Source organism: Brassica napus, chromosome C3 (genome assembly GCF_020379485.1).
Source record: "Brassica napus cultivar Da-Ae chromosome C3, Da-Ae, whole genome shotgun sequence".
Lineage (NCBI taxonomy): Eukaryota > Viridiplantae > Streptophyta > Magnoliopsida > Brassicales > Brassicaceae > Brassica > Brassica napus.
Genome location: NC_063446.1, coordinates 17,719,911 through 17,746,840, shown reverse-complemented (window position 1 = coordinate 17,746,840; position 26,930 = coordinate 17,719,911). Strand labels below are relative to the sequence as shown.

General features: G+C 40.5%; 3 protein-coding genes and 1 pseudogene across 7 annotated transcripts; 1 reads left to right on the top strand and 3 right to left on the bottom strand.

Moving 5' to 3' along the window:
- Positions 1-536: 536 nt before the first annotated feature.
- Positions 537-1,675, bottom strand: LOC106401151 (fasciclin-like arabinogalactan protein 3). The gene has a single exon (XM_013841609.3). The coding sequence runs from the start codon at positions 1,609-1,611 to the stop codon at positions 769-771; it is 843 nt and encodes a 280-aa protein (XP_013697063.1). The 5' UTR covers positions 1,612-1,675; the 3' UTR covers positions 537-768.
- Positions 1,676-1,902: 227 nt separating this feature from the next.
- LOC125584390 lies at positions 1,903-4,644 on the top strand (annotated as a pseudogene).
- A 1,404-nt stretch (positions 4,645-6,048) lies between these two features.
- LOC106400752 (B3 domain-containing protein REM13) lies at positions 6,049-20,732 on the bottom strand. Of its 4 annotated transcripts, none has more exons than XM_048752805.1 (17): positions 20,487-20,729; positions 19,862-20,412; positions 19,491-19,776; positions 19,201-19,304; positions 18,888-19,109; positions 18,414-18,822; positions 18,208-18,329; positions 17,328-17,807; positions 16,624-17,247; positions 15,920-16,543; positions 15,216-15,839; positions 14,671-15,135; positions 14,173-14,553; positions 13,704-14,075; positions 7,207-7,233; positions 7,088-7,167; positions 6,049-6,902 (listed from the first exon to the last, which is right to left on the bottom strand). In XM_048752805.1, the coding sequence occupies exons 2-14, from the start codon at positions 20,015-20,017 to the stop codon at positions 13,827-13,829; spliced, it is 4,746 nt and encodes a 1,581-aa protein (XP_048608762.1). In that variant the 5' UTR covers positions 20,018-20,412; positions 20,487-20,729; the 3' UTR covers positions 6,049-6,902; positions 7,088-7,167; positions 7,207-7,233; positions 13,704-13,826. The 4 variants fall into 4 exon arrangements, with proteins under 4 accessions (XP_048608762.1, XP_048608761.1, XP_048608764.1 ...); XM_048752804.1 differs by having other exon boundaries at positions 6,049-6,155; positions 6,240-6,902; positions 7,088-7,233; positions 20,487-20,728; XM_048752807.1 differs by having other exon boundaries at positions 7,088-7,233; positions 16,624-16,832; positions 17,537-17,807; positions 20,487-20,732.
- Positions 20,733-21,197: 465 nt separating this feature from the next.
- Positions 21,198-26,337, bottom strand: LOC106400751 (B3 domain-containing protein REM-like 1). Of its 2 annotated transcripts, XM_013841133.3 has the most exons (13): positions 25,985-26,268; positions 25,821-25,901; positions 25,602-25,714; positions 25,065-25,196; positions 24,505-24,981; positions 24,035-24,414; positions 23,835-23,938; positions 23,591-23,659; positions 23,388-23,506; positions 22,719-22,841; positions 22,152-22,628; positions 21,641-22,069; positions 21,198-21,547 (listed from the first exon to the last, which is right to left on the bottom strand). In XM_013841133.3, exons 1-13 carry the CDS (start codon positions 26,058-26,060, stop codon positions 21,284-21,286), a joined length of 2,844 nt encoding a protein of 947 aa, XP_013696587.2. In that variant the 5' UTR covers positions 26,061-26,268; the 3' UTR covers positions 21,198-21,283. The 2 variants fall into 2 exon arrangements, with proteins under 2 accessions (XP_013696587.2, XP_013696586.2); XM_013841132.3 differs by having other exon boundaries at positions 23,835-24,414; positions 25,985-26,337.
- Between the last annotated feature and the right edge of the window lie 593 nt (positions 26,338-26,930).

Here is a 26,930-nt window from a genome sequence, read left to right as displayed (position 1 = left end):
TATGTTGTTGCTGTTGTTGAAGTTATTGTTGTAAGGTTTCTGGAACTGTGAACTCTGGTTGAAGTTACTCCTCTGACCATTTCCATAGGAGTTAAAGAGCTGCACTAATGTCCGTAATAAAATCCATGATATTTTTGCTAATATCCACGATATGTTGCTACGTAACCCCCTGTCCATGACACGTTATCTTTTATGATACATCGTGTTGAATGGATCACTGAGATTATACACATAAGTAACAATCTCGATGTGCAAATTTCACAGTACAGAACATCACGCCTTTCATTTTTCCCTAATGATAAATGATTTTGACGTACATTAATGCGAGTACGTGGAAAATGTTATTAATTTTTATGCATTTCATAATGCCATGGTTGTCTCTATGGTCGTGTCTCATATTCAGTTTACTATCCTCGAGTCGCTCTGTCTTAAACCATCTTAGAACACATCAAAGCTAGTTTGGGACTAAATCGTTTCCATAGCGCTAATTTGATTTTTCTTTTTTTTTTGGCTAGTTTGAAAATTCCTTGCACATATTGTTCGAATGTAACACGTTGAATTGATGAATGAAGATAAACACACATAGGTTACAATATCTCAGTACAAATTTCACATTGTTGAACATCACACTTTAATTCCCTAATGATAAATGATTTTGAGGTTTATTAATGTGAGTAGAATTTGTTAAGTATTGATCCACTTCATATCACCATGGTCGATTCCCATATTCAGTTAACTGTCCTCGACTCTGCTCTGTCTTAAACCATTTTAGAACCCAGCAAAACTAGCCACCAACCCGAGAACGAGAACGGCACCAAAACTCAAAGCTGTGTTAGAAGCAGAAGTAGGTGGTTCAACTTCATCAGCTGCTGCCATTTTCTTCTTACCAGCATTCCCTGGAGCCGGAGCAGGAGAACCATCTTCTGATGGGGCTGATGCAGGTGCGGTTTCTGGAGCTGCGCCAGGAGGAGAATCTGCGTAATCCTCCTCCTCAGCTGGTCCAGGAGCTGGAGTGGCTGCAACCTTCTTTGGAGATGGAGACGGTGGTGGTGTCATGGGTGGTGGTGGAGGAACCTGAACCGGAGATCCGAGTCCAGGAGCCACAATGGGCATGCTGATTTGGATCACAGAGAGATTGTACGGGTTGCGGAACACGGTTGTGATGTATTCAGCGGTTTGAGGAGCGCCTTTCACACCAGACCCAAAGTAAATCTTTCCGTTAGTTTTGGTGCAGTTGAGGAAACCGTTTTGCTGCTGGCCCAAACCGGTAGATTGGTAAAGGGTAGTGAGCAATGTGCTCCTGTCCTTTAGAGCCTTGAGCTTGAGCTCATCAAAGTAGTCAAGAACTACATGATTCATAAGAACGTTCTTGAGCTCCTCCTCAGGTCTACCAGAGATGGAACCGATAGCATCGTTGCTGAGAGCTAGCACGGTGATTGTCTGACGTTTGTTGATAATAGGGGTGAGCTCGGTCTTGCCGAAAAGCTCGATCATGGTGCTGAATTCAGGGTATTTCTCGAGTGCTCGGGTTATGTTAACTGCTGATACAATGGAAGAAACACCGAATAAGATGGCGAGACAGAGGAGAGAAGAGGAAGCCTTGAGATCCATCTTCTGGGTGTTTATTTATTTCTCACCCTTATTTTCAATAGTAGAATCCAGATCTCAAAGCCTGAGTTTGCAATAAAATGTTTGATTGGTATATATATACACGCCTTGAGAGGAGCTCAAGATTAATGGTGGAGAGACATTTTCGAAGATTATGTTTCGGCCAAATTTGAACTTGTCTTTTTCTTGTTGTCACGTCTATATTTGGCTTTAGACTGTTTTATTTCCTACCTTTAGTTTGCTAGTTAGCGATCTTGACAAAAATAATTCTTCTTAAAGAATGCGAGATGTTGCAACATAATACAGCTAGAATGTAGTCAATTTTGATAAGTCCATCCTTATCCTTATTTAGTCAATCCTTCAACAACTTAGGACTGTCGATAGACTTTATTTCAAACTAGGGGGTAACTCATGCTTCGCGCGGAGTTTATTATTTAGATGTTATGTGTTTGTTTGATTTGTGTATTCTGACAATTGTGTAGGTCATATGGGTAATGCATAGTGTAAGTTTATTTGTTGTAAGTGTTCCGGTGATCGTTTTTTTCTTCTAATTTCTGTGCTCTGAGATGTGTTGTTTTGATGTATGAAAAAAAAGTAATGTTAAGGTGTTATTCTCAGATAGACGAAAATGAGGAAATCTACGAAAAGGTTAAGCTACACCGAGTTAAGCGAAGTGGAATTAAACTTCGGGCTTTGCTTGAACTGGCAGTGTTTGTTGCCATCTTATGCACTTTGGTTGTGAGTTTAACCGTTGATAAGGTGTACAAGCATTTAATATGGGGTTTGGAAGTTTGGAAATGGTGTGTATTTGTGATGGTGACGCTAAGCGGCATGTTCATGACGAACTGGTTCATGCATTTAGCATTGTTCATCATAGAAAGGAACTATCTCCTACGAAAAAAAGTTTTGTACTTTTTCTCCATGGTTTGAAGAAGAATGTTCAAGTCTTCATTTGGTTCAGCCTGGTTCTTGTTGCTTGGATATTTCTGTTCGAGGAAGACAACAAACACTCTCGTAAGACCAAAAAATTTCTCGACCTTATAACTTGGACTATTGTTTCGCTTCTCGTGGGGTCAATCCTTTTCTTGATGAAGACGTTTGCCTTGAAAGTACTTGCTTCAAAGTTCAACGTCAGAAACTTCTTTGAGAGAATTCAAGAGTCTGTCTTCCACCAATACGTTCTCCAGACCCTATCGGGACCTCCGCATGTAGAAGAAGCAGAGAGAGTTGGGTGCAAGCCAAAGAGGGGACACCTAAGCTTCATGAGCACCGAGGATGGATCAGTGAAAGGGAAGAAAGTGCTTGACATGGGAAAAGTTCACAAGATGAAACAAGAGAGAAGGTCTCTGCTTTGGCAATGCGAGTTTTGATTGAAGCTGTGAGAGCTTCAGGTCTCTCAACCATATCTAGCACTTTAGATGAGTGTATCAATAGGAGAGGGAAACATGATAAAGAAATAACTAATGAGATGGAAGCTGTGGCTGCTGCTTATGATATCTTCAACAATGTTGCTCAGCCGAACCGCAAGTGAGTAGTAAAGATATACTCTGCTTTCTTCTAGTTTGCATCTTAAGTCATATATACAATACTTGATATTGTATCTTTCCAGTTACATAAATGAAGATGATCTGTTGAGGTTCATGATAAAGGAAGAGGTGGTGGATCTTGTACTTCCATTAATAGAAGGTACCGAGACCGGGAAAATCACACGGAAAGCTTTTATAGAATGGGTGGTAACATTCTTCAAACACTTCTCCAAATATAAATTTCCTCTATGGTTGCCCTTGAAGACTATAAGCCGGTTATGATCCATGGCTATAAACAAGTCTTTAGTTTTTGTGTCCATGCGTAATTTAGAGAAGTTGAAAAACGAATATATATATATATGTGTGTGTGTGTATATGTGTGTGCGTAAGAATATATTGTCATATTTTCTTTGACAGATTAAAGTTTATACAAGTCGGAAGCTCTAGGACATTCATTGGACGACACAAAAACAGCGGTTAAGCAGGTGGACAAACTAATAGCTGGAGTCTTGACCATTATCACCTTCATCATTTGGTTAATACTTCTTGATATAGCATCGACCAAGTTTTTGTTGGTCTTCTCCTCACAATTTGTGGGTCTTGCTTTTATGATTGGAAGCACTTGCAAGAACATCTTTGAGTCATTTGTGTTTGTGTTTGTGTTTGTGTTTGTGATGCACCCTTATGATGTCGGTGACCGTTGCGTTGTCGATGGTGTAATGGTAAATAACTTTTGAGGTTTTATTTTATTTTTGTTCACTATTAACACATTTAATCTATGAATTTCTCTTTTGAAGTTGCTGATTGAAGAAATACATCTTTTAACTACGGTATTCCTCAAGATTGACAACGAGAAAGTGTTCTATCCAAATGCGGTTTTAATAACGAAATCAATAAGCAATTTCTACAGAAGTCCAGACATGGGAGATTTTATAGAACTCTCTCCATTGCATTTTCAACACCCGCTGCGAAAATAGCCACTTTCAAGAAAAGAATTGGAGAGTAATTATCAAGCAAAACCAAACCTCTTTAGTATTCACACATCAGTGTGTATTGGCGAGTAAGTGGTATGTTTTTTTTTTGATCAGATACTTGGTGAAGAACCCACATCATTGGTATCCAAAACCGATGTTGATGGTGAAGGTGATTGAGAATGTGAATAAACTGAAGATGAATCTTCTAGTCCAGCACACCATCAACTTCCAAAATTTTGGAGAGAAGAATCTCAGGAGAACCAAACTGTTCATAGCTATCAAGCGAGTTCTCGAGGAGCTTCAGATTGATTACACCCTCCTTCCTCAAGATGTTCATCTCACCAGTCACAAGTGATTGTTTCTTTGTTTCTTTCCATTTGCATTTATTTCACTACTACTTGTTTGTTCACCTGTTTTGCTTCCGTTTGATAATTAACTCTTAAAACTCGGTTTGGATTTGTATTTCTTTTTTGAAGAGACTTATATGTATCCTTTCTTTTTTTTGAGCGGAAGATATACTGCTTAAAAAAGCAGAGTTTTCCTCACTAATTTGGGCAGTGCAGGCCGTTTGGTCTTTAAGCTATAAGAAACTAATCTGCGACGGAGATAATGAGACTGTATTACCATTCTCAACACAAATATCTCAAACCTAAAACTAAAAGTCTATATTGACACAATCAAAGCGTTGGACTTCAACTCAGTAATCTTCTCCCATAGGACAAGTTCTGCAAACATTTGTACTGATATATTGACTAAAATTCTATTACCAATAGTACACAATAGATTTTAAGATTGTAGGATTTTATTTGAAATGGTAAACTTAGGGCCAGACAAAATATCCGGATCCGAAAAACTAAACCGAATCCGATCCAAAAAATTAGTATCGAATAGAACCGGAATTGATTAAATACCCGATTGAATCCAAAATTTTAATATCCTAAAAACTGTAACCGAACCAAATTATTTTGGGTAACCGAACCTGATCCGAACCAAAATATTTTGGATATACGAAGATATCTGAATACTATTATACTAGATGATAACCTGAACGCATGCGCAAAGTGAGTTTTTTTATACTAATGTTTATTCATTAAATGGTTTTAACATTTTGCAATACTACAATCGTTATCGATTGTAACATGAAGAATACAAATGTTGGCCTCTTAAATGTATCATCGATGTTGATGAGTTAACATATTACAATTCATTTCAATTATTTTTAAGACTTAATATCCACAAAAAGAAATTAAGTTTTGCGGCTGACACAAATCACCAAGACCAGAGATAGGCAACATCGATTGTAAAATGACAAAAAATGATTAGATTTTCTGCTCTCGATTTGTTTACTATTGATTCTCAATAAGTGATTTCATTTTCTATCTCTATAAAATTGTGCTTTTGTTCTCGTTTTTGTTTCATTGATATCAGTTTTCTTTTCTTTTTTAACTTCATCTATGAATTCAGTGAATTACATAAGTGTTAATTTAAAAAGATGGACATTGTAAAAATTATTTTCACTTCAGATACATATCTAAATTTTTGAAGAAAATCACCGGTAAACTCTATACACGGGTTATTGTTCCAAACTAATATATCAAACTGTTATAGAATGTAAGTGCAGATTCGAAATATAAATGTTTGTCTAGTATATATGTACACCACTTCGGTATAAAAAATCATCTAATTCTAGAACAACAAAACAAATTACTTATTTTATGAACATATGCTTTTGAAGTTTATTTGCTTAAGACAATACGTATAAAAATATATATAATAATTTATGTAAACTATGTATAAACTAAAAACTATTTAGATTTTTAAATGATAAACCCGAAAACTTATAATAAATAGTTCAAATCTTTCATTCTTACAACTATAATAGCTAGCTAGAGTATTAGAGAGAAACAAATATTTTACAATTATAATAGCTAGCTATAATATTAGAGAGAAACAAATATTGGACGAATGATCAAGCATGTTTATCCAACAGACTCATTTTAGTTCCCACAGTGATAACATGTAGATCCGTGAAGGGTTTGGGAAGAAACTGCAATTAAGATTTTATCAGAAGCAAAAAAGATCAAACTCAATAGAATGGAAAAGACAATTGGCTTTGAGTGATGAAACTAACCAGTACACACTTTATGACATTGTAAGGTTTAAGAGTTAGTGTCACAATCTTTCCATATTGATATACGCCTCTTGAGTCTTTTCTCATCTTGGTTGCTCTCTTCATCGCTGTCAGATTCTGTGGAAAGAGACTCTATTTCATCAGCTTCTGAGCCCTCATCTTCTTTGGATTCTCTGTGGGAGGGAGACTTACGTAGAACCAGTGTTCCTCCTCTTTTGATGAGTTTGAAAGTGAATATATCTCCAGCCTCGAGTCCATTGGCACTACAGAATCTTCTCCACCCTCGTGTGATGTAACTTTTTCCACATTGTCTTTGTTTTAAAGCTGAAGTCCATGAATCTACCTTTTTCATTCATCAGAACAATATCTCCACATCTGGTCTCTAGACCATTTGCCCTCACAAAACTCTTTGGAAGATTCTGAAAATTCAATACAATAAAAAGCAACTCCACTTTCACTGAGCACTGAAAAGGATATGGAAGCGCCATGTTATCCTCTGACTCTCTCGGGGTAATAGGTAAGAAGGCAAGGGAAGGGCGGATCCGCACAAGCATCTTGCAGATCATATGTAGTAGCTCCTCCGGTGGCAGAGACCAGTCTGGCATGGACAATGTATGCTTTTCCATCAGATTTAACCATTTTTGTTGAAGAAGACTGAGGCAGCTGCGATTTTGAAACATACGAGAAAATAACAGTTTTGTAAACCCGAACTGAAACTGAAACATTAACAGAGAAGATCAATCGCATAAACAGGACTATATCTGAACTGAGACCACAATAACAGACTTTAACCAATCAAAAAGTTGTAACAGTCACCTCTGAGCGAGTTATATAAAGATCCAACTCACCGAAGTTGTAACAGTCTTCTTATATGTCTGAGTCAAGAGTTAGAGAGGGACGGAACACAACTCAACGAAGTTGATCTCTTCTTCTGACTCTGACTCTCTGGAGGACAAACGACAAATCGGAGTTCTTCCCCTTTGGATCAGTTTTTCTGAAGCAACATGCAAACACAAACACAAACACAAAGCCAAACCCAGCTCTCAGTTGGCTTCTTCTCAGAGATGCAAACAAATATATAAGAAGGACAAATAGAAAGTACTAGTACAAGCTACAATCACAACAAAAAACACTCACGCCGCTTGCGAGTTTTCTCCCAGACACAGTTCCAGAGAAAAACCTTTACACCCTGTACCCAAAGCTGACCTAACCTTTTAACCCACGGTTCTTTACCTTTGTCGGCTTTTATCCTCTGTAAAACCCTGCAAATTTTCAAATAAGTACTACTTTAAGCTATATCCAACGGATAATAGATAGCTCCCACAAATTACCCTACCGGCTCTGCAGTCTCCTCCGCCGGGTTCAGCCCCCGACTCCGTCGGTGGGTCAGCCAGGGTCCTCCTGTGCCGTCTCCGTTCTGTTCTCGCATCTCAGCCTCATACAGTCTCTGTACTCTCTCTCTACCGGAGCTGTTGCTATGGGTGAGATAAGATAGCTACCTTTCTCAAATCTTGGGTTGTTATAACCTCCTAATATTACTGCCTCCAACAACTTGATATAGCATTAATCACTTGAGATACTCACCTATATCAGCATTTACTGACCTTGGAAAGTCGAGATTTCACCATCTTTTTAAGATACTCTCCACACTGGGTCTGGTTATACTAAATCTCCTTTCAGCTTGAATTACTTGTACCACTCCCACCATGTCTCGCCGCTACTCTCGTTCAGACAAGGAAAAATGGAGTGCGGCCGCTCCCCCGCCACCTCCGCATACTCGCCGTGCTCCTATTCGCATTCCAGACAGTGACCCTGCCGCTCTAATAGCGGAAAACAAGCTCACTATCATTGGTAGGGTTACAAACCCACGTTTCCAGAGACCTCGAGCTGTTATCGACTTCTTACCCCAAGTCTGGAATTTGGAAGGGCACGTTGAAGGCCGTGAACTGGGGCTCGACAAATTCCAGTTTCGTTTTCGATTCAGAACACGAGCTTCAAACGGTTCTTGACAAAGGCCCGTACCATTACAAAAGATGGATGTTGATACTACAAAGATGGGAACCGGTGGTGTCGGAAAACTTCCCTTCTCAGATATCCTTTTGGGTGAAAATCCATGGTATCCCCCTCCACTACTGGAATGAAAAAGCTGTTGAAACTATCAGCGATGCACTTGGACATGTCTCAAGCCGAAACGCCAAAGAAGCAAAGTTTCGTGTAGAAGTGAATGGGCTCCTTCCACTTGAAATGAAAATGGAAATCTTGCTCCCCTCTGAAGAAGTTACAGAAGTGGAGTTTCAATACCTAAAGATAGAGAAACATTGTTTCACTTGTTTCTCTCTCCTTCATGAAGAGGAGGACTGTCCCTCTCGCCCAAGAGGAGCTCGAGCTCCTAAGGATAGACCCCTCGGTATTACTCAGGCCATTGCTCTCCAGCGAATCGAAGCTGATAAAAAGAGACACGATGATAAACGAGGCTATAGACGACCTGCTCCTCAACAATCTGGCCCAAATATTCCTTCCCTGACGAATCGGGAGGAGCATCGCCATTACTCTGATAATAGAGACTCTCATCTGTTGACTTCAGACCCTGCCTCCCATCGGGATTATCATCGCCATTACTCTGAGAATAGAGGCTCTCGTTCGCTGCATGTAAACCCTGCCTCGCATCACTCTAACAGACCTAGCGGGGGCTCTTTTGAGCCTCGAAGCCAGCATGATGAAACTGTTAGAACCCCTGCAGCATCAGCCACCAGAGGATCGATCAGGAGGGGATCAAGAGGATCGATCGCAGACGGCCAAATCATCTATCCAGTGAATCAGAACAACAGTGGAGGGCAATCTAACTCTAGGGAGAGAATTCCCACTCGTGATCGGTTGTCAGGACAATCCCAGGAATACAGAGTTCCTGCCATGGAGCGCCTCTCTGGTGGAGATACATCAATGGTTCCGGTAATTGAATTACAGGATAATGGAGGGGAAGTTGCGGTGGAACCCGCGTTACAACCCTCACATTTGGCATCTGGCTCCAGGGTTCCGGCCTCTCTGCGCCTAGGAAGCCCAAGTGTTTCAGGCAACAGGAACAAAGCTAAGGATACAGCTGCAGCAACGTTAAGCAAACATGCTGGGAAGCGAAAGGTGTCAAAAACCACGAGCAATAAACGGGTAGCTAGAAGCCCAATGCAAGTACTAAGCCTCTCAAAAAGCATTGCAGCACGATCCAAGAATCCCCCCCGTAGGAGACTATGCCCAGCTCGCTATGCAAATGAATTTGCGGGGCCAGGTTCAAGCCGCAAGAGACAGGATTCGAGTAATCCCATTACGGTGAATATACCGTCGACTAACAAGGAAGGGGCGGATTTTCGGTCCCATCTCCCTCCTCTTCCTTAGTAATTATGAGCTGGAATTGTCAGGGCTTGGGAAACGTTCTGACAATCCGCAGAGTGAAGGAGTTACATCGGACTCTCTCACCGGATATCATGTTTCTCATGGAGACAAAAAACTCCGATGAATTCATCAAGTCAAAGCTGGACAGTATGCAGTATCCCAATTATTTCTCAATCCCACCAGTGGGCTTGAGTGGTGGCCTCACTTTGCTATGGAAGGAGGGGGTTGAGATCAAAATTATAGAGTCATGTGCCCATTTCATCGATGCTGAAGTGGTTTTCAAAGGAACATCAGCCTTTGTAACTTTTGTTTATGGCGAGCCAGTGGCAGGGAATAGAGCGGATTTCTGGAACACTCTTACGAGAGTGGGTGCAAACAGAGAGGAAGCATGGCTATTGACAGGGGATTTTAATGATATATTGGATAATTCGGAGAAGGAAGGAGGGCCTGAGCGATGGGAGGGCTCCTTCACGGCATTCCGATCTTTTGTTTCACAAAACGGACTATGGAACCTTAAGCACTCCGGAAATCAACTCTCATGGAGAGGAGTACGATACACTCATCATATCAAGTCTAGACTGGACCGCTCCTTGGTTAATTGCTCCTGGTCAGAGTCATTCCCAATGGGCAGGAGTGTGTATCTCAGATATGAAGGGTCTGACCACAGACCAGTGATCACTTACCTCAATACTGCAATGCAAAAACGCAGGGGGCTTTTCAGATTCAATCGATCATATACTGAGAATGATGAGGTTACACAGCTAGTGGATGCTGCCTGGAATCATCACCCTCTCGATTCAGTCATTACAAAACTCAACTCTGTCCGTCGGAGCATCATCAAATGGGCTAAAGAACATAATGTAAAGAGCAACCTTGTTATCCAATCTGCCCAGCAAGCTCTTGAAGAAGCGCTATCATTGCCAGTTGCGGACTTACCTCATATCCAAACTCTCACTAATACATTACTGGTTGCTTATAGAGAAGAGGAAAGTTTTTGGCTACAAAGAAGCCGGATTCAATGGCTTAAGAAGGGGGACAGGAACACCGGCTTCTTCCATGCGGCCACTAGGAAGAGGAGAGCGCTCAATAATCTCTCAGTGATAGAAAAAGAGAATGGCGAGGAAGTGTTTGAGGAAGCTCAGATCTCTTCGGTCATTGCAGATTACTACAAGGAGATGTTCACCACAAACAGCAACTCTGACTTCTCTCTAGTCCAATCCTGTCTTGTTAATAAGATTACTCCAGAGATGAATAGTCGGCTTATAGAAATTCCATCAGACAAGGAGATCGAGGAGGCAGCACGGTCGATAAATGGAGGAAAGGCCCCGGGCCCGGATGGTTTCTCAGCAAAGTTCTATCACTCTTATTGGCATATCATTGGGAAAGATGTAATCACTGATGTCAGGAGCTTCTTTGTCACCGGAATAATACATCCACAGCAGAATGAGACTCATGTTCGATTGATTCCCAAAGGCTCGGGACCGCGAAAGGTTGCGGACTATCGACCGATAGCTCTCTGCAACACTCATTACAAGATCATTGCCAAAATCCTTACTCGACGCCTCAAGCCTCTGCTGCCAGATCTTATCTCCAAGACGCAATCGGCTTTTGTAGCGGGACGAGCTATCTCGGACAACGTCCTCATTACGCATGAAACCTTACATTATCTCCGAACTTCAGAGGCGAAAAAATATTGCTCCATGGCGGTGAAAACCGATATGAGCAAGGCTTATGATCGCATAGAGTGGGGTTTTATTAGAGCAGTCCTGGCCCAGCTTGGTTTTGACCCGATATGGGTCTCTTGGATCTTGGCGTGTGTTGAATCAGTGTCGTACTCTTTTCTGATCAATGGTTCACCTTCCGGTCATGTCACTCCTTCGCGTGGAATACGGCAAGGTGATTCGCTTTCACCATACTTGTTCATCATGTGTACAGAAGTCCTCTCAGCGATGTGTACTAAGGCGCAAATAAACGGTACTATGGCGGGGGTGAGGGTAGCACGGAACTGTCCTCCGATTAATCATCTATTGTTCGCGGACGATACGATGTTTTTTTGCAAATCAACACCCGCCTGTGTCACTACTCTGAAGACGATCTTAGAGAGTTATGAAAAGGTATCTGGACAACGGATCAACCTGCTGAAGTCGTCTATCACTTTCTCGGCTAAGACCCCTGGTGAGGTTAAAGATCGAGTGAAGACTGAGCTGTCTATCCCGGCAGAGGGAGGGATTGGCAAATATTTGGGCCTCCCCGAAAACTTTGGCCGCAAAAAGAGAGACATATTTGCGGTAATTCTTGATCGCATCAGACAGAAGGCGCATAGCTGGACATCTCGGTTCTTATCAGGCGCCGGTAAACAAGTCCTCCTCAAATCTGTCCTTGCTGCAATACCGTGCTATACGATGTCATGTTTCAAGTTGCCTATCTCTCTATGCAAACAAATACAATCCCTCCTTACTCGTTTTTGGTGGGATGCAAACGCGGAGAAGAAAAAAATGTGTTGGGTTGCATGGTCTACTCTCACACTGCCCAAATATGCTGGTGGCTTAGGTTTCAAAGACATTGAGACTTTTAATGATGCCATGCTCGCTAAAATTGGGTGGCGCCTTATACAGTTTCCAGACTCGTTGCTGGCACAAGTGCTGCTCGGAAAATATGCTAAAGCCTCCTCTTTCATGGAGTGTGAAAACCCATCATCAGCTTCCCACGGATGGAGAAGTATCTTGGCAGGTCGGGAGGTTCTAAGAAAAGGACTCGGTTGGGTGGTTGGGAATGGAGAAAACATCAAGGTGTGGGGGGATCCTTGGCTCTCCTCCTCCTTTCCTACAGCCCCTATGGGTCCACCAAATGAGAATGCAGTATCGATGACGGTTAGTGAGCTTCTATGCCCTCTCACTAATGCCTGGGACACCCAAAAGATCAGGAACTATCTTCCTCAGTATGAAGGCATTATTAATAGGATTATCACAAGCTCTGCCCCTGCTCGCGACTCCCTTGCCTGGCTAGCTGAGAAATCAGGAGAGTACACTGTGAAAACGGGTTATGGAGTGGAATGTGTTGGCTTGATCCCTCCTCACACAAATGAGCAGACCTTTGATTGGCTAAAGAACATATGGAACCTGAATACTTCACCCAAGATCAAGGATTTTCTATGGAAAGTCAAAAGAAAGGCAATCCCAGTGAGTTCCAATCTAGCGACCAGAGGTATGGCTCCATTTCCTTGCGCGAAATGTGGAGGAGTTGAAGATGATCTCCACGTCTTCCTTCTCTGCCCCTTTGCTTCCCAATCATGGAGCCTACTACCAGTTTATGAATTTCCGGATGGTTCAAATAGCTCCATGGAGAGCTTATTTGCAAATGGTAAGAAGTACACCAATCTGCCTCCGGTGGGGTGTGATACCCCTGTCTGGCCCTGGCTCTTATGGAACCTTTGGAAAGCTCGAAATAAGTTGTGCTTTGAAAACAAAACCTTCACGGAGTGGGAAGTTGTGAACAAAAGCGTTATTGATGCGAAGGAGTGGGCTGCTGCTCAACTGCTCGCTGAAGAACATAACCACGCTACCAATCGACAAGGTTCTCCTCCGATCATTTCCCAACCATCTCCTGGCCAAGTTCTGTGCCATGTGGATGCAGCTTGGGATCTTCGTACTGGTAACTGTGGCATAGGGGGTCTGTTTTCGGGACTGGAAGACACTAGGATCCAGCCCCTTAAGGTTTCTCGTTCTTTTGTTTCATCAGCTCTCATGGGAGAAGCTCTTGCTGTTCGTTTGGCGGTGATGACCGCCTCCTCGTCTAACGTCCGATCGCTGATAGTTCTTTCGGATTCCCAGGTTCTTATCAACATGATTAGAGCTAAGGAATCACGCCCGGAACTGTTTGGCATCTTGTTTGACATCTATCATTTTAGCTTATCTTTTGAGGATATTTCCTTCCATTTCATTCCTCGCTTATGTAATGTTGCTGCTGATAAAGTGGCTAAGGCAGCCCTGGCATCTGTAAACTCTACCTCCCTAGTCGGAGGGTGACTCTGTTTTTCTTAATTGAATGAATCGTAGTTTGCTCAAAAAAAAAAGAAAGTACCAAGTGGCCGTGGAAGCCAGGAAGAAGAAGCTTGAAGACTACTATCACTATTCGTCGAGCTTCTTCTTTTTGGTTGGTTCAAATCAACGAAGGGATCTTCAATTTAAATCCTATTTTTATTTATTAGCCTCCTGAGAACATAACTTTAAGTACAGGAGCTGTTTCGTCTTGCTCTTTAATGCACTCCAAAGTGAAAGATTCTCCTAACTTGACGCCATTAGCTTCACAAAACTCACCCCAACCACTTTCCACAGCAACAATTCCTTCTCTTGACAGTAGATATGCCGACAATTCTACTTCATTTTCATCCAAAAGAGTTATCTTCCCAAGTTTGTTGATGCCATTAGCCTTCAAGAACTGACTAGGAAGAATCTGCAACAGTAGATGAACAAAGACATCTCATTACCAATATAAAATTCCAGACAAACTATATTCACCTCTGAAACAAATTTTGTTTGAATCGACTTACCAGCATACAGGCTTTGACATCTTCATGTTTTAGTGTTAACGTCACGAACCGGGCATGGATTTCTGTAGATGAATCTCTCGTTCTTGATTCTGTGTCTTCCGTGTAAATGGACTCTTTCTTGTTAGCTTTTGAACTCTCAGACTCCGTACGGAGAAACCTGATCATAGGAGTCTCATCTTCCCAGATTGACTCCAATGTAACGGATTCTCCTGCCTTAAACTCGTTTTCTTTAGCAAAAGCTGTCCAGCCTTTTCCCAACTTCATTCTTCCGTCTCCTTCCTGTATAAGATTTGCCATCCACTTTGTATCATCTTTTCCCAACAGATATATCACTCCAGGCTTGTCCATGCAACTCTTCCTCAAGAATGGTATTGGAAGACGCTGAAAAAAAAGATTTGAAAGGAAAATAAAATAATATACAAACTTCTTGATAAACCATTAAGAGTACAATAGAGAGAAACTGACTGTTTGAGGCAAAAGTTGATCGTGTGAACTTACCATTCTATTACATCGGAGACTGGTAGGGGTGATTGCTAATGTCAGGAATTGCTTTTGGCTCGATGTAGTTGAATCTCTCCCTCTCATATCAATCTTTTCTCTTTCCCATGACCTTTTCTCCTCTTTGTCATTCTCAACTTTACTAATCTTATCTCTGATTCTCCGATCTATAGAAAGAGACTGTTTCTTGATAGTTTCTAAATACTCTTCTTCATCTTTGTCACTCGTAGATTCTGCACAGCATAAACTAAAGGAAGGAGTTGCGTCTTCCCATATCAACTTGAGCGTGAATCCAGACTCTACCCCATTTGCTTTGACAAAATCTTTCCAACCCTTTCCCAGTCTCATCAGTCCTTTCTTGTCCAGTAGAAGTCGTGTCAGCCACTTTGTACCATCTTTACCCAACAGATATATCTCCCCAGGCTTGTTGATTCCATTCTCCTTCACGAATAGCTTTGGAAGAGTCTGGAGATATTTGAACAGAGGTCAAATAAAATGCATCATAACCAATAATGGCAGAATCAAGCGTGGGTTTCGATACTCACCAATTTATCAAGTGTGGCATAATCAGGTGGGAGTGTAAATGTTATGAATCGCTTATAACATGGTGAATATGATGAATATGACACAGGTCTTTGCTCCGGTTTACTCTTCTTCTTTTCTTCTATGTCCATTAATGTCTCTTCTTCATTTCTCTCCCTTTCTATCTCCTCTTCCTCATTGCTAACTTCTGTGGAATGAGCTTCAAAACAATCTTTTTGGCTCGATGTAGTTGAATCTCTCCCTCTCATATCAATCTTTTCTCTTTCCCATGACCTTTTCTCCTCTTTGTCATTCTCAACTTTACTAATCTTATCTCTGATTCTCCGATCTATAGAAAGAGACTGTTTCTTGATAGTTTCTAAATACTCTTCTTCATCTTTGTCACTCGTAGATTCTGCACAGCATAAACTAAAGGAAGGAGTTGCGTCTTCCCATATCAACTTGAGCGTGAATCCAGACTCTACCCCATTTGCTTTGACAAAATCTTTCCAACCCTTTCCCAGTCTCATCAGTCCTTTCTTGTCCAGTAGAAGTCGTGTCAGCCACTTTGTACCATCTTTACCCAACAGATATATCTCCCCAGGCTTGTTGATTCCATTCTCCTTCACGAATAGCTTTGGAAGAGTCTGGAGATATTTGAACAGAGGTCAAATAAAATGCATCATAACCAATAATGGCAGAATCAAGCGTGGGTTTCGATACTCACCAATTTATCAAGTGTGGCATAATCAGGTGGGAGGGTAAATGTTATGAATCGCTTATAACATGGTGAATATGATGAATATGACACAGGTCTTTGCTCCGGTTTACTCTTCTTCTTTTCTTCTATGTCCATTAATGTCTCTTCTTCATTTCTCTCCCTTTCTATCTCCTCTTCCTCATTGCTAACTTCTGTGGAATGAGCTTCAAAACAATCTTTTTGGCTCGATGTAGTTGAATCTCTCCCTCTCATATCAATCTTTTCTCTTTCCCATGACCTTTTCTCCTCTTTGTCATTCTCAACTTTACTAATCTTATCTCTGATTCTCCGATCTATAGAAAGAGACTGTTTCTTGATAGTTTCTAAATACTCTTCTTCATCTTTGTCACTCGTAGATTCTGCACAGCATAAACTAAAGGAAGGAGTTGCGTCTTCCCATATCAACTTGAGCGTGAATCCAGACTCTACCCCATTTGCTTTGACAAAATCTTTCCAACCCTTTCCCAGTCTCATCAGTCCTTTCTTGTCCAGTAGAAGTCGTGTCAGCCACTTTGTACCATCTTTACCCAACAGATATATCTCCCCAGGCTTGTTGATTCCATTCTCCTTCACGAATAGCTTTGGAAGAGTCTGGAGATATTTGAACAGAGGTCAAATAAAATGCATCATAACCAATAATGGCAGAATCAAGCGTGGGTTTCGATACTCACCAATTTATCAAGTGTGGCATAATCAGGTGGGAGGGTAAATGTTATGAATCGCTTATAACATGGTGAATATGATGAATATGACACAGGTCTTTGCTCCGGTTTACTCTTCTTCTTTTCTTCTATGTCCATTAATGTCTCTTCTTCATTTCTCTCCCTTTCTATCTCCTCTTCCTCATTGCTAACTTCTGTGGAATGAGCTTCAAAACAATCTTTTTGGCTCGATGTAGTTGAATCTCTCCCTCTCATATCAATCTTTTCTCTTTCCCATGACCTTTTCTCCTCTTTGTCATTCTCAACTTTACTAATCTTATCTCTGATTCTCCGATCTATAGAAAGAGACTGTTTCTTGATAGTTTCTAAATACTCTTCTTCATCTTTGTCACTCGTAGATTCTGCACAGCATAAACTAAAGGAAGGAGTTGCGTCTTCCCATATCAACTTGAGCGTGAATCCAGACTCTACCCCATTTGCTTTGACAAAATCTTTCCAACCCTTTCCCAGTCTCATCAGTCCTTTCTTGTCCAGTAGAAGTCGTGTCAGCCACTTTGTACCATCTTTACCCAACAGATATATCTCCCCAGGCTTGTTGATTCCATTCTCCTTCACGAATAGCTTTGGAAGAGTCTGGAGATATTTGAACAGAGGTCAAATAAAATGCATCATAACCAATAATGGCAGAATCAAGCGTGGGTTTCGATACTCACCAATTTATCAAGTGTGGCATAATCAGGTGGGAGGGTAAATGTTATGAATCGCTTATAACATGGTGAATATGATGAATATGACACAGGTCTTTGCTCCGGTTTACTCTTCTTCTTTTCTTCTATGTCCATTAATGTCTCTTCTTCATTTCTCTCCCTTTCTATCTCCTCTTCCTCATTGCTAACTTCTGTGGAATGAGCTTCAAAACAATCTTTTTGGCTTCTACTATCGATGGATACCATAGGGCAGAAACTGAGCACAGGAGTTTCCTCGTTTCCCACTAGTTTAAACGTAAAGAAACCTCCTGCTTCTAGACCGTTTTTGTCACAGAAACTTCTCCAACCCGGGCTTATGTAGAAAATATCAGAAGATTCGTTGAAGCTCAGATCCATTGCCCATGATCTTCCCCCACCATCTATTAAAACAATCTTGAGGCATTTTCTTGTAAGACCATTTGAGCTTGTAAAATATCGTGGAAGATACTGCAAACACCAGATTAACATCACGGGTCAGATCTCATGAATTTTTGTTTAGTTTTACGACTAACCAACTTAACAATAATATAGGAAACATTAACATGAATAATTCAATATGCATGCATGAAAGTAGGCAAATAAGACAAGTAAAAGCAGTTCAAATGAAATAAAACTAGACCAAGCAGAGTCAAAGTAAATGACCATGAATCAAATCCAACTTGAAGTTAAAATACCTAAGACATTTTGTGTCAGAGAGAACCAAAAAAAAATTGCGATTTAACTATGACATCACTTGAACAAATTTGTTTCCAAACGGAATTAGACTACACCTAATGTGCAGCACTAGAGACAGCATGCACAAGCTATTAGTATGAGATTTTGGTAAATGGAGAAGTACAGTAAATACCAGTGTATCTGTGTCTAGACTCGAATCCGTGACAAAGGCCACAAAACATGAGTTGTCTAATGAAGAAGAAGCCGCATCTGTTCCATGACTGTCCGTCTTTACTTTCTTGTTTATAGGAACCTCTATACCAGAAACATCCCGCATGTTACAACCTCATGATATACTGATACTATATATATAACAGAATACAAGAAAAGTAAAAATACCCTCAAAATCACCAACATCTCTCCCTCTCAGATGAATCTTTTCTCTTTCCCATGACTTTTTCTCCTCTTTGTTATTCTTACGTTTGCCGGGCTTGTCTCTAATTCTCCTATCTATTGAAAGAGACTGTTTCTTGATAGATTCTAAACACTCTTCTTCATCTTTGTCACTCGCTGATTCTGGACAGCATAAACTAAACGAAGGAGTTGTGTCTTCCCACATCAACTTGAGCGTGAATCCTGTCTCTAGCCCATTTGCTTTGACAAATTCTTTCCAACCCTTTCCGAAACTCATTATTCCTTTCTTGTCAAGTAGAAGGGTGATCGGCCACTTTGTACCATCTTTACCCAACACACATATCTCCGCAGGCGTGCTGATGCCATTCTCCTTGACGAATAGATTTGGAAGAGTCTGAACATATTTGAACAGAGGTCAATAATGACAGAATCAAGAGTTGTTTATTATTGATGACTTACCAATCTACAAAGTGTGGAATATTCAGGCGGGAGCGTAAACGTTACGAATCGCTTATGACATGGTGAATATGATGAATATGACACAGGTCTTTGCTTCGGCTTAAGCTTCTTCTTTATTAATGACTCGTCTTCTTCCCTCTCTCTTTCCATGTCCTCATTGCTAAGTTGTGCGGAATGAGCTTCAGAACAGTTTCTTGAAAGAGCATTTGAGCTTGTAAAATGCTGTGGAAGACACCATATAAACACAAGGATATATCACCAGATTGTGCAAAAGGTATTATTAGTATGAGATTAGCAGAAGTAAAGTAAATACCAGTGTATCAGTGTGTAGACTCGAATCTGTGAGAAAGGCCTTCAAACAAGAATCCGCTTCAGTTTCATAAATGTTGGTCTTCACTTTCTTGTTTAAAGGAACCTCTGTATCAAAAACATTCAGCATGTTAATAATTTCGTAATATATGGATTCAAAATCATCTGTTCTCGGATTCTTTCTAAACAAAAATCTACATGCTGCTTTAGAAGAAACAACAACCGATCACACAAATTGACATCTTCCTCAATTAAATTATTGATTCTTTTTTTCAGAGGCAGAAGAACACTTACCATCATCATCATCAATGTTTTGTTTTGGAGGTTTAATGTCTCGGATCTGAGAGAAACTGGGTCCTAGATCAGAAACATGGAAGACAGTACCTCCTTCGTATCGGACAAGGACGACGTTGCCGATCTGAAGACTGTTAGCGACGGCGAAGTCTCCCCAGCCATCATTAAGTATCCGACCAGTCAATTTGACTTTCCAGGTTATGTCGAGGGAGGAGTCCGATTTGAGCTCCGCAGTAGTCGTCTCCAAGTCCTTGATATAATTCGAGAAGAAGTCTGACGGAATCGTCTACACAAACAAACATAAGAGAAAAAGGATATGATATATTTTATCAATTAGAAACTGATCGAAGAATGTAGAAAACGTAGTTTACGAGGTGAGTTTGAAAGCCAGGAAGAAGAGTGTGGAAGAACTGCGGGCGGCTAAGAAGCGTTGTTGATTTCGCCATTTTGATTGATTTGTCCAAGCACACGGAAGGAACAGAACGACTCGCGTAACATATCAGAGAATGAGCTGTGGAATTCATCATTTGGGGTGTAATCAGATCTACTTAAAATGTTTTGGTGCCCGGTCGAATTTTTTAAAGTTTAACCCGCCCAGGTCCAAAACCCAATCGGATAAATAAAAATGACCCGATCGTTATCTTATCTGTTTAATTACAGGACAATCAGAGTTAGGGATTTGGTTAATGATCCAACCATCATCTCATAACTCTATGCTTCTTCAGATGTAGCCAATTGAAACCCAACGAATCACCACCATGAGCGAGAGAAGCTTTGGAATGGGTCTCAAGGAACCACCTCGAATCACCATCTCAACCCAGCTTGGTAGACATTCCAGTTTCTGTCTACAACATTCTATTGCTCTGTTGATTGGATTCACAGTTCTTCCACAAGCTTTGTAGATCCAAACACTGAAACAGAGCTGCGCAAAAAGAACAAGTCTCAAATGAAGAAGAAGAAGCTTTGCTGGAGATATGGTTTAGTTAAGTTAATTACCGAGAGATTGAGATGAAGGACATGAGACCGGCATGGCTGAAGAATCTAGCGACGAAGTCGGTTGCGTGGCCCTGAGTGTCCGCAGTTTCTATCCATTGAATACAAGATTTAGATTATTCCTTTGCTGAGTTATGAGATTATTAAAACTTTAGTTCTCTGCCACATGGTCTATTAATTTGTTGCTGATGTATGAGATAATCGCAAAGGAAAAAAAAAATTTGCTTCTTTTTTGTTGAACAACGAAGAAGAAGAAGAAGAAGAAGAAGAAGAAGAAGAAGAAGATTTGCTTTTGGAACATATGATATTTTCACCAAAAAAAAAAAATCAAATAGGCTAAGAGTCGGGTCACTTTTATTAATCGGATTCAGGATTGGGCGGGTTCAACATTCAACTTTTACAAATTCGATTGGGCCCCAAAACATTTTGAGTAGATCTAATTACACCCCAAATGATGAATTCGACATATTTCTCAGAGTCGATATTGTTATGACACATTTTAATAGTTTGGATGGTTTTGAAACACATTACCCTATAGTTCTTGTAGGCTGTAGCTATAAAACTTTTTATGGCTTGGTTTGGTTTTGGACCTTTTGGTTAAATTTGGGTTTTCAATTTTCTTAACAATAGTTTTCTTTTAATTACCAGCGTTAGCCTCGATCAAGAATTTTGTAAATCTCATGTGTGACATAAGGTACAACAGGTTAAAGGACATTGCTAGAAAGCTACCTGTTAAATGACATATTTAGAATCTGTCTGTGATGATATCCATAGAAACATTTTGAATAAAAGCTTACTAATTAACATTTATGTATATGGTATCCGTAGTTGGAGTAGAACTTGAAAACATGGTCTGCGTCTTCTGTGGGAATGAGTTCCAAAACGAAAGACTCTCCTACCATCACCCCATTAGCCTCACAGAAACCTTTCCATCCATTCTCCAAAGCGATTGTTCCATCTTTTGACAATAAATATGCAAACCACTTCATCCCACTTCTACCCAACAGAGTTATCTTTCCAGGGTTCATGATGCCATTAGTCCTCATGAATTGACTCGGAAGTTGCTGTGAGATATGTTAATAATATACCAATTAGAATTGAAGACAGAAACTAACTAACCCCACCTCTAAAGCTAGAGTCTCGTTTGATGGGCTTACCAGTTTACAGTCTCTGACACCTTCAGGTGTAAGTGTTAATATCACGATTCGGTTTTGGAATGCTGAAGATGAATATCTTCTTTTCTCCAACTCCCATGAACTACTCCCTTCTCTCCTGTTCTCTGCTTTCCTGGTCTTGTTTCCGCTGCTAGATCCCGACTGTTTTGAAACCTCGCTATCATTGCTAGACTCTACACGGAGCAAACTGAGCACCGGAGTTGCGTTTTCCCAAATTGACTCCAACGTAATGGAGTCGCCTGTCTTTAAGCCATTTGCTTTAGCAAAATCTTTCCACCCTTTTCCCAAGCTCATTCTACCTCTTTTTTCCAGAAGAAGACTAACCAGCCACTTAACACCATCTTTACCCAGTAGAGTTATTTCTCCAGGCTTGTTCATGCTGTTATCCGTCATAAATTCCAATGGAAGACGCTAGAAAAAGATTTGAACAGAGAACTAAAGCATGCCATTTCGTTATGCAGTAAAACCAACAAGAAATGATTGATGAACTCACCAGTCTACCATGTTTGAGACTGTCAGGTGTGATTGTTAGTGTCAGACATCGGTTTTGGCTTAGTACAGTTGAATCTCTCCATATCAGAAGATTTGTCTCTCTCTCCCATGAGCTGCTCTCCTTTTTCCTGTTTTCATCATCTTTGCTGATCTCTTTTTCGCAGCTAAGGACTATGGGAAGAGGCTCTTTCTCGATTGTTTCTGAACATTCACCTCCTTCTCTACTGTCAATGCTGCACTCCGGAGGGCACAAACTGAGAACAGGAGTTGCGTCTTCCCAATTCAACTTGAGCGTGAAGGATTCACCTGTCTTTAAACCGTTTGCTTTAACAAAACTTTTCCAACCGTCGCCCAAAGTCATTCTTCCTCTGCTTTCCAGGAGAAGATTTGCCAGCCACTTTGAACCGTCTTTACCTAACAGATATATCTTCCCAGGCTTGTTTATGCCATTCTCCCTTGTGAATTGCATTGGAAGACGCTGTAGAGGTTTGAACAAGCGTCAAAACCGACAAGAATAGACTAGAGAAAAACTAGCCCTCTGAATCAGAAGTTGTTATGACGATCTTACCAGTCTACAATTCCTGACATCAACAGGTGCAAGTGTGAATGTTGCTAATTGTTTCTCGCTTGACAAATATGATGAAACTATCTGTGTCGGACTATTTGAGCTTGTAAAATCTTGTGGAAGATGCTGCATATACCAGCAGTTTAAGACAAGGGTCAGATAAAGTCATTCAAGACTGATAAACATAAGGGTTAAGATCAAAATCCCTCAATACAATGACACACTCTAGTTAGGCTTCTAGATGAAACACGTTAAGAGGGGGAAATAAACCAAAACAAACAAACAAAACAACATCAAAAGGAATTTTGGTTTACTTACAGAAAATTTACTTCCAAACTATTAATGAAACTGAAGTAAACTGACAAAATGCATATAGTTATATAAGATGTAACAATTAAATTGTTGCTGAACTAGTCTATCAAACCAAAATACCATCCTGGGAGAAACTGTTCACTTGAGAGACCGATTTGCAAATCAGCATGGAAAAGGGGTTCAGGCATTTTAAGCATTTCCTCATGTGACCAAGCTAGTTTTTCTAGTTTGACGTTTCATGACAAATCAAAACTGAAATGCCTACCACTAGAAGAACAGTTCAATTAGCTATCAGTATGCATAAACTTCAGCATGAGATTTAAGTTAATGAAGGAGTAAAGTAAACTGAATAATAATCACCGGTGCATCCGTGTGTAGATTAGAAGCTGTGACATGGGCTACAAAACAAGAGCGTTCTGGTGAAGAATCTGCTTCTGTTCCCGGGTTGTTCTTCTTCGCCTTCTTCTTTCTTGGAAGCTCTGTAGAAACACCCCACCAAAGCAATTAACCTTAGAATTATCCAGATATGGGACTACAATGAAATGGAGGAGAAATAGATATACCAATGTTGTACTGATCATCTCCATCATATAATGAAAAGCCTGTTTCTTTTCTTATTATTGAAATGCTACCTGTATCAGAAAAACCCTAAAACTGTTTACCATTCACAATAACGTCTGCCAGAAACAGCTTCAATTTTCAGTTCTTAAGTTATAGCTTTCAGTTAACATATTACTCTTAAAACTTTAACTAAAACAACTCTCCACATTAACTTGTGTTTGAAAGATAAATATAATCTGATCTTACCAATGTTTTCCTGATCACTGTTGCTGCTTGGAGCTAGCACGTTTTGAATCTCAGAGAACCTAGGTCCTAAATCTGAGACTTGGAACATCATATCTCTTTCATCTCTGAAAACAACAATTTCGCCAATTTGATAATCATGAGCACCATAACGAACTGTTGATGTCTCAAAACGGTTTTGGTTCACTAAAGATGAATCTAGCCTTGTAAGAGGGTATATTCTGCTCTCTTCTCTGTTGCTCTCTAGTTTCCTGGTCTTGTTTCCACTGCTAGGTTCTGTGAAAGCAGACTCCTTCTCTCTTGCTTTTGAGCACTCATCTTGCTGCCTTCTATCATCTGTTGACTCTATGTGGAGCAACCTGAGCACAGGAGTTGAGTCTTCCCATATTGACTCCAGCGTGATGGAGTCACCAGTCTTTAAGCCGTTTGCCTTAGCAAAGTCTTTCCATCCCTTTCCCAAACACATTCGCCCCCTTCTTTCTAGTAGAAGACTTGCCAGCCACTTTGCACCATCTTTACCCAAGAGAGTTATATCCCCAGGCCTGTTCATGCTATTTTCCGTCATGAATTCCAATGGAAGACGCTACAAAAGATGTAAACGAAGAATCTAATTTAAGAAAAATACCCTTCTGTTATGCGATGATATTAACCAAGAATTGATTGATGAATTTACCAGTCTACCATGTCTGAGACTGTCAGGTGTAATTGTTAATGTCAGGAATCGGTTTTGGCTTGCTGAACTTGAATCTCTCGATCGCAGATGATTCTTCTCTCTCTCCCATGAACTGCTCTCATCTTTCCTGTTGTCATATTTGATAACTTCGGTTCCGCTGCTAGGTTTTATGGGAAGAGACTCATTCTCGCTTGCTTCTGAACACTCTCCGTCTGCTCTAATGCCAACGCTATGATGATCTGTAGGGCATAAACTGAGAACAGGAGTTGTGTCTTCCCAATTCAACTCCAGTGTGTAGGATTCACCGATCTTTAAGCCGTTAGCTTTAACAAATGATTTCCAGCCGTCTCCCACAGTCATTCTTCCTCTGCTTTCCTGGAGAAGGTTTGCCAGCCACTTTGAACCATCGTTACCCAACAGATATATTTTGCCAGGCTTATTGATGCCATTCTCCCTCGAGAATTGCATTGGAAGACGCTGTAGAGAATCGAACAAGGCGTCAGAACCAATAAAGAGAAACCTGACCCTTTTGAATCAAGAATTGGTATGACTAATCTTACCAGTCTACAATGTCTGACATCAACAGGTGCTAGTGTAAATGTTACGAATCGTGTCCCCATTGACGATATTATCCGTTTCGGGCTACCTTTCCCTTTAAGACCACCTAAGCTTGTGAAATCTTGTGTAAGAAACTGTAACCACAAAATTAACGCGAGTCACATCAAATGAACTGGTAAGTAGACTAAGTTAAAAGTAGGAAAAATTATCCAAATCAAATCAAACAAAAGTATAATGAAAGATGGTTTTACTTCAGCAAAGTTTCTCCCAGACCACACTGAAATAAACCCGACAAAACACACATCTTCAAACTGAAGTTGACTAACAAAGGAAACCAAAATGAGTAATGATTAATGCCTAGAAGACACTGATCACTCTGGATAAATTTTCATATCACTTTTGAACATAAAAAGTTTGAGTCTTTTGCAAGACCAAGCTGCAAAAGACTCAGTCAAGTTTCATGACTAACAAAAACTTTAAAATGTGTCTACCTATAGAAGCAACAACTCAATTAGCTAATGAGAATAACGAAAACGCACCACCGGTGTATATGTGTGTAGACTCGAAGCTGTGGTGACATCGGCAACAATGCAAGAATGCCTTGATGAAGAACCTTTTTCAGTTTCTGGATAGTTTCTCTTTCTTGGAAGCTCTGTATCAGAGAATATATGCTTTTATTTTTAAATTGAAATAAATCTCACCGGAGCTAACAAAAACAAAAACAAGAGAGAGAGAGAGAGAGAGAGAGAGAGAGAGACCGTCGTTGTCCTGGTTATCACCATGATTTGATGAAAAGCCTGCTTCTGGTCTTGCGTAAGGATGCTTCTTGTTCATTGAACCTGTATTAGAAAGAAACAGTTTTCCCTCAGCTTCAGAGTTGCAGTCTTTCTTAGTTTAATTAAGATCACGAGATCGATCATACCGATGCTGTCCTGACCATTGTTGCTGCTTGGAGTCTCTACGTCTCTGTGTCCTACATCTGAGACCTGGAACATCATGTTTCAAAAACGAAGAAACTCGCCGCCAGAGACTTTAGCTCCGTTGTCTCCTTCTCAACCCTAGAAATTTTCTCAAATCAACACAACTTTCTTCTGCTGCCTCTCCAAGATTTGTTCTTTTCAGAGAATGAGTAATTCGCCATCATCGAAAGTTGAATTCTCAAAGAGCAAGGTTAACCCATTTGAGTGGTAATTTGCAATTTTTTTTTTCTAATATTTTTTTTTAGCCAATTCTCAATTTTTTTTTATTTTTTTTTAACACTTTAGCCAATTCTCATAAATAACATTTCGATGGCATTGTTGCATATGGACCGCGGTCCTGGTGTAGCATCCTTGTTTCAGAGTCTGAGTTGGATCAGTCCAAAAATGCATATTTAGTTGGACTGATCAGATGAGCCAGACAAGTTTGACATGTCTTCTGGATAGTAATGATCGGGTTCAGACAATATTGTAGAGTCCGGACATAGCAATTAAGCTTGCTGGACTAAGTTGGTCGGGTTTCAGACAAGGCGGTTGGACTTGTCTTCCGAGATCAGTTAGTCAGTGTAGAGACTGACTAATATACGTTATGGCAGGAATGGATACCGAGATAAGTGCATTCTGATACGCCAAGTAAAATAGCAAGAGCAGTTACTAAGCGGTTACCGAGCAGTTATCAAGACGGTTACCAGAGCAGTTCCAGAGCAGTTATTGGATGCTTAACCGACAGGGACGGTCGAGTCCATAAACTGCTAAGGCGGTTATAGAGTAGTTGGGAGTTAATGAGAAACTGTCGAGGACAGTTATAGACTGGATGGGATGCGCGGGAGCAATTATGGAAAGAGACGGTTTTGGAGAGGAACCCGTCCGACAGCCCTCTTAATCTGATTT

Excerpts from the sequence above, each read along its gene's own strand:
- LOC106401151 (XM_013841609.3), bottom strand. The coding sequence starts at position 1,611 with ATGGATCTCAAGGCTTCCTCTTCTCTCCTCTGTCTCGCCATCTTATTC.
- LOC106400752 (XM_048752805.1), bottom strand. The coding sequence starts at position 20,017 with ATGATGAATTCCACAGCTCATTCTCTGATATGTTACGCGAGTCGTTCT. Across the intron at positions 17,808-18,207 it reads GTCTAGACACAGATACACTG|TATCTTCCACGATATTTTAC; the intron begins GTATTTACTGTA and ends TGGTGTTTGCAG. Across the intron at positions 16,544-16,623 it reads ATGCCACACTTGATAAATTG|ACTCTTCCAAAGCTATTCGT; the intron begins GTGAGTATCGAA and ends AAATATCTCCAG.
- LOC106400751 (XM_013841132.3), bottom strand. The coding sequence starts at position 26,060 with ATGATGTTCCAGGTCTCAGATGTAGGACACAGAGACGTAGAGACTCCA. Across the intron at positions 25,715-25,820 it reads TGATAACCAGGACAACGACG|AGCTTCCAAGAAAGAGAAAC; the intron begins GTCTCTCTCTCT and ends TCTCTGATACAG. Across the intron at positions 24,982-25,064 it reads ATGTCAGACATTGTAGACTG|CGTCTTCCAATGCAATTCTC; the intron begins GTAAGATTAGTC and ends GATTCTCTACAG.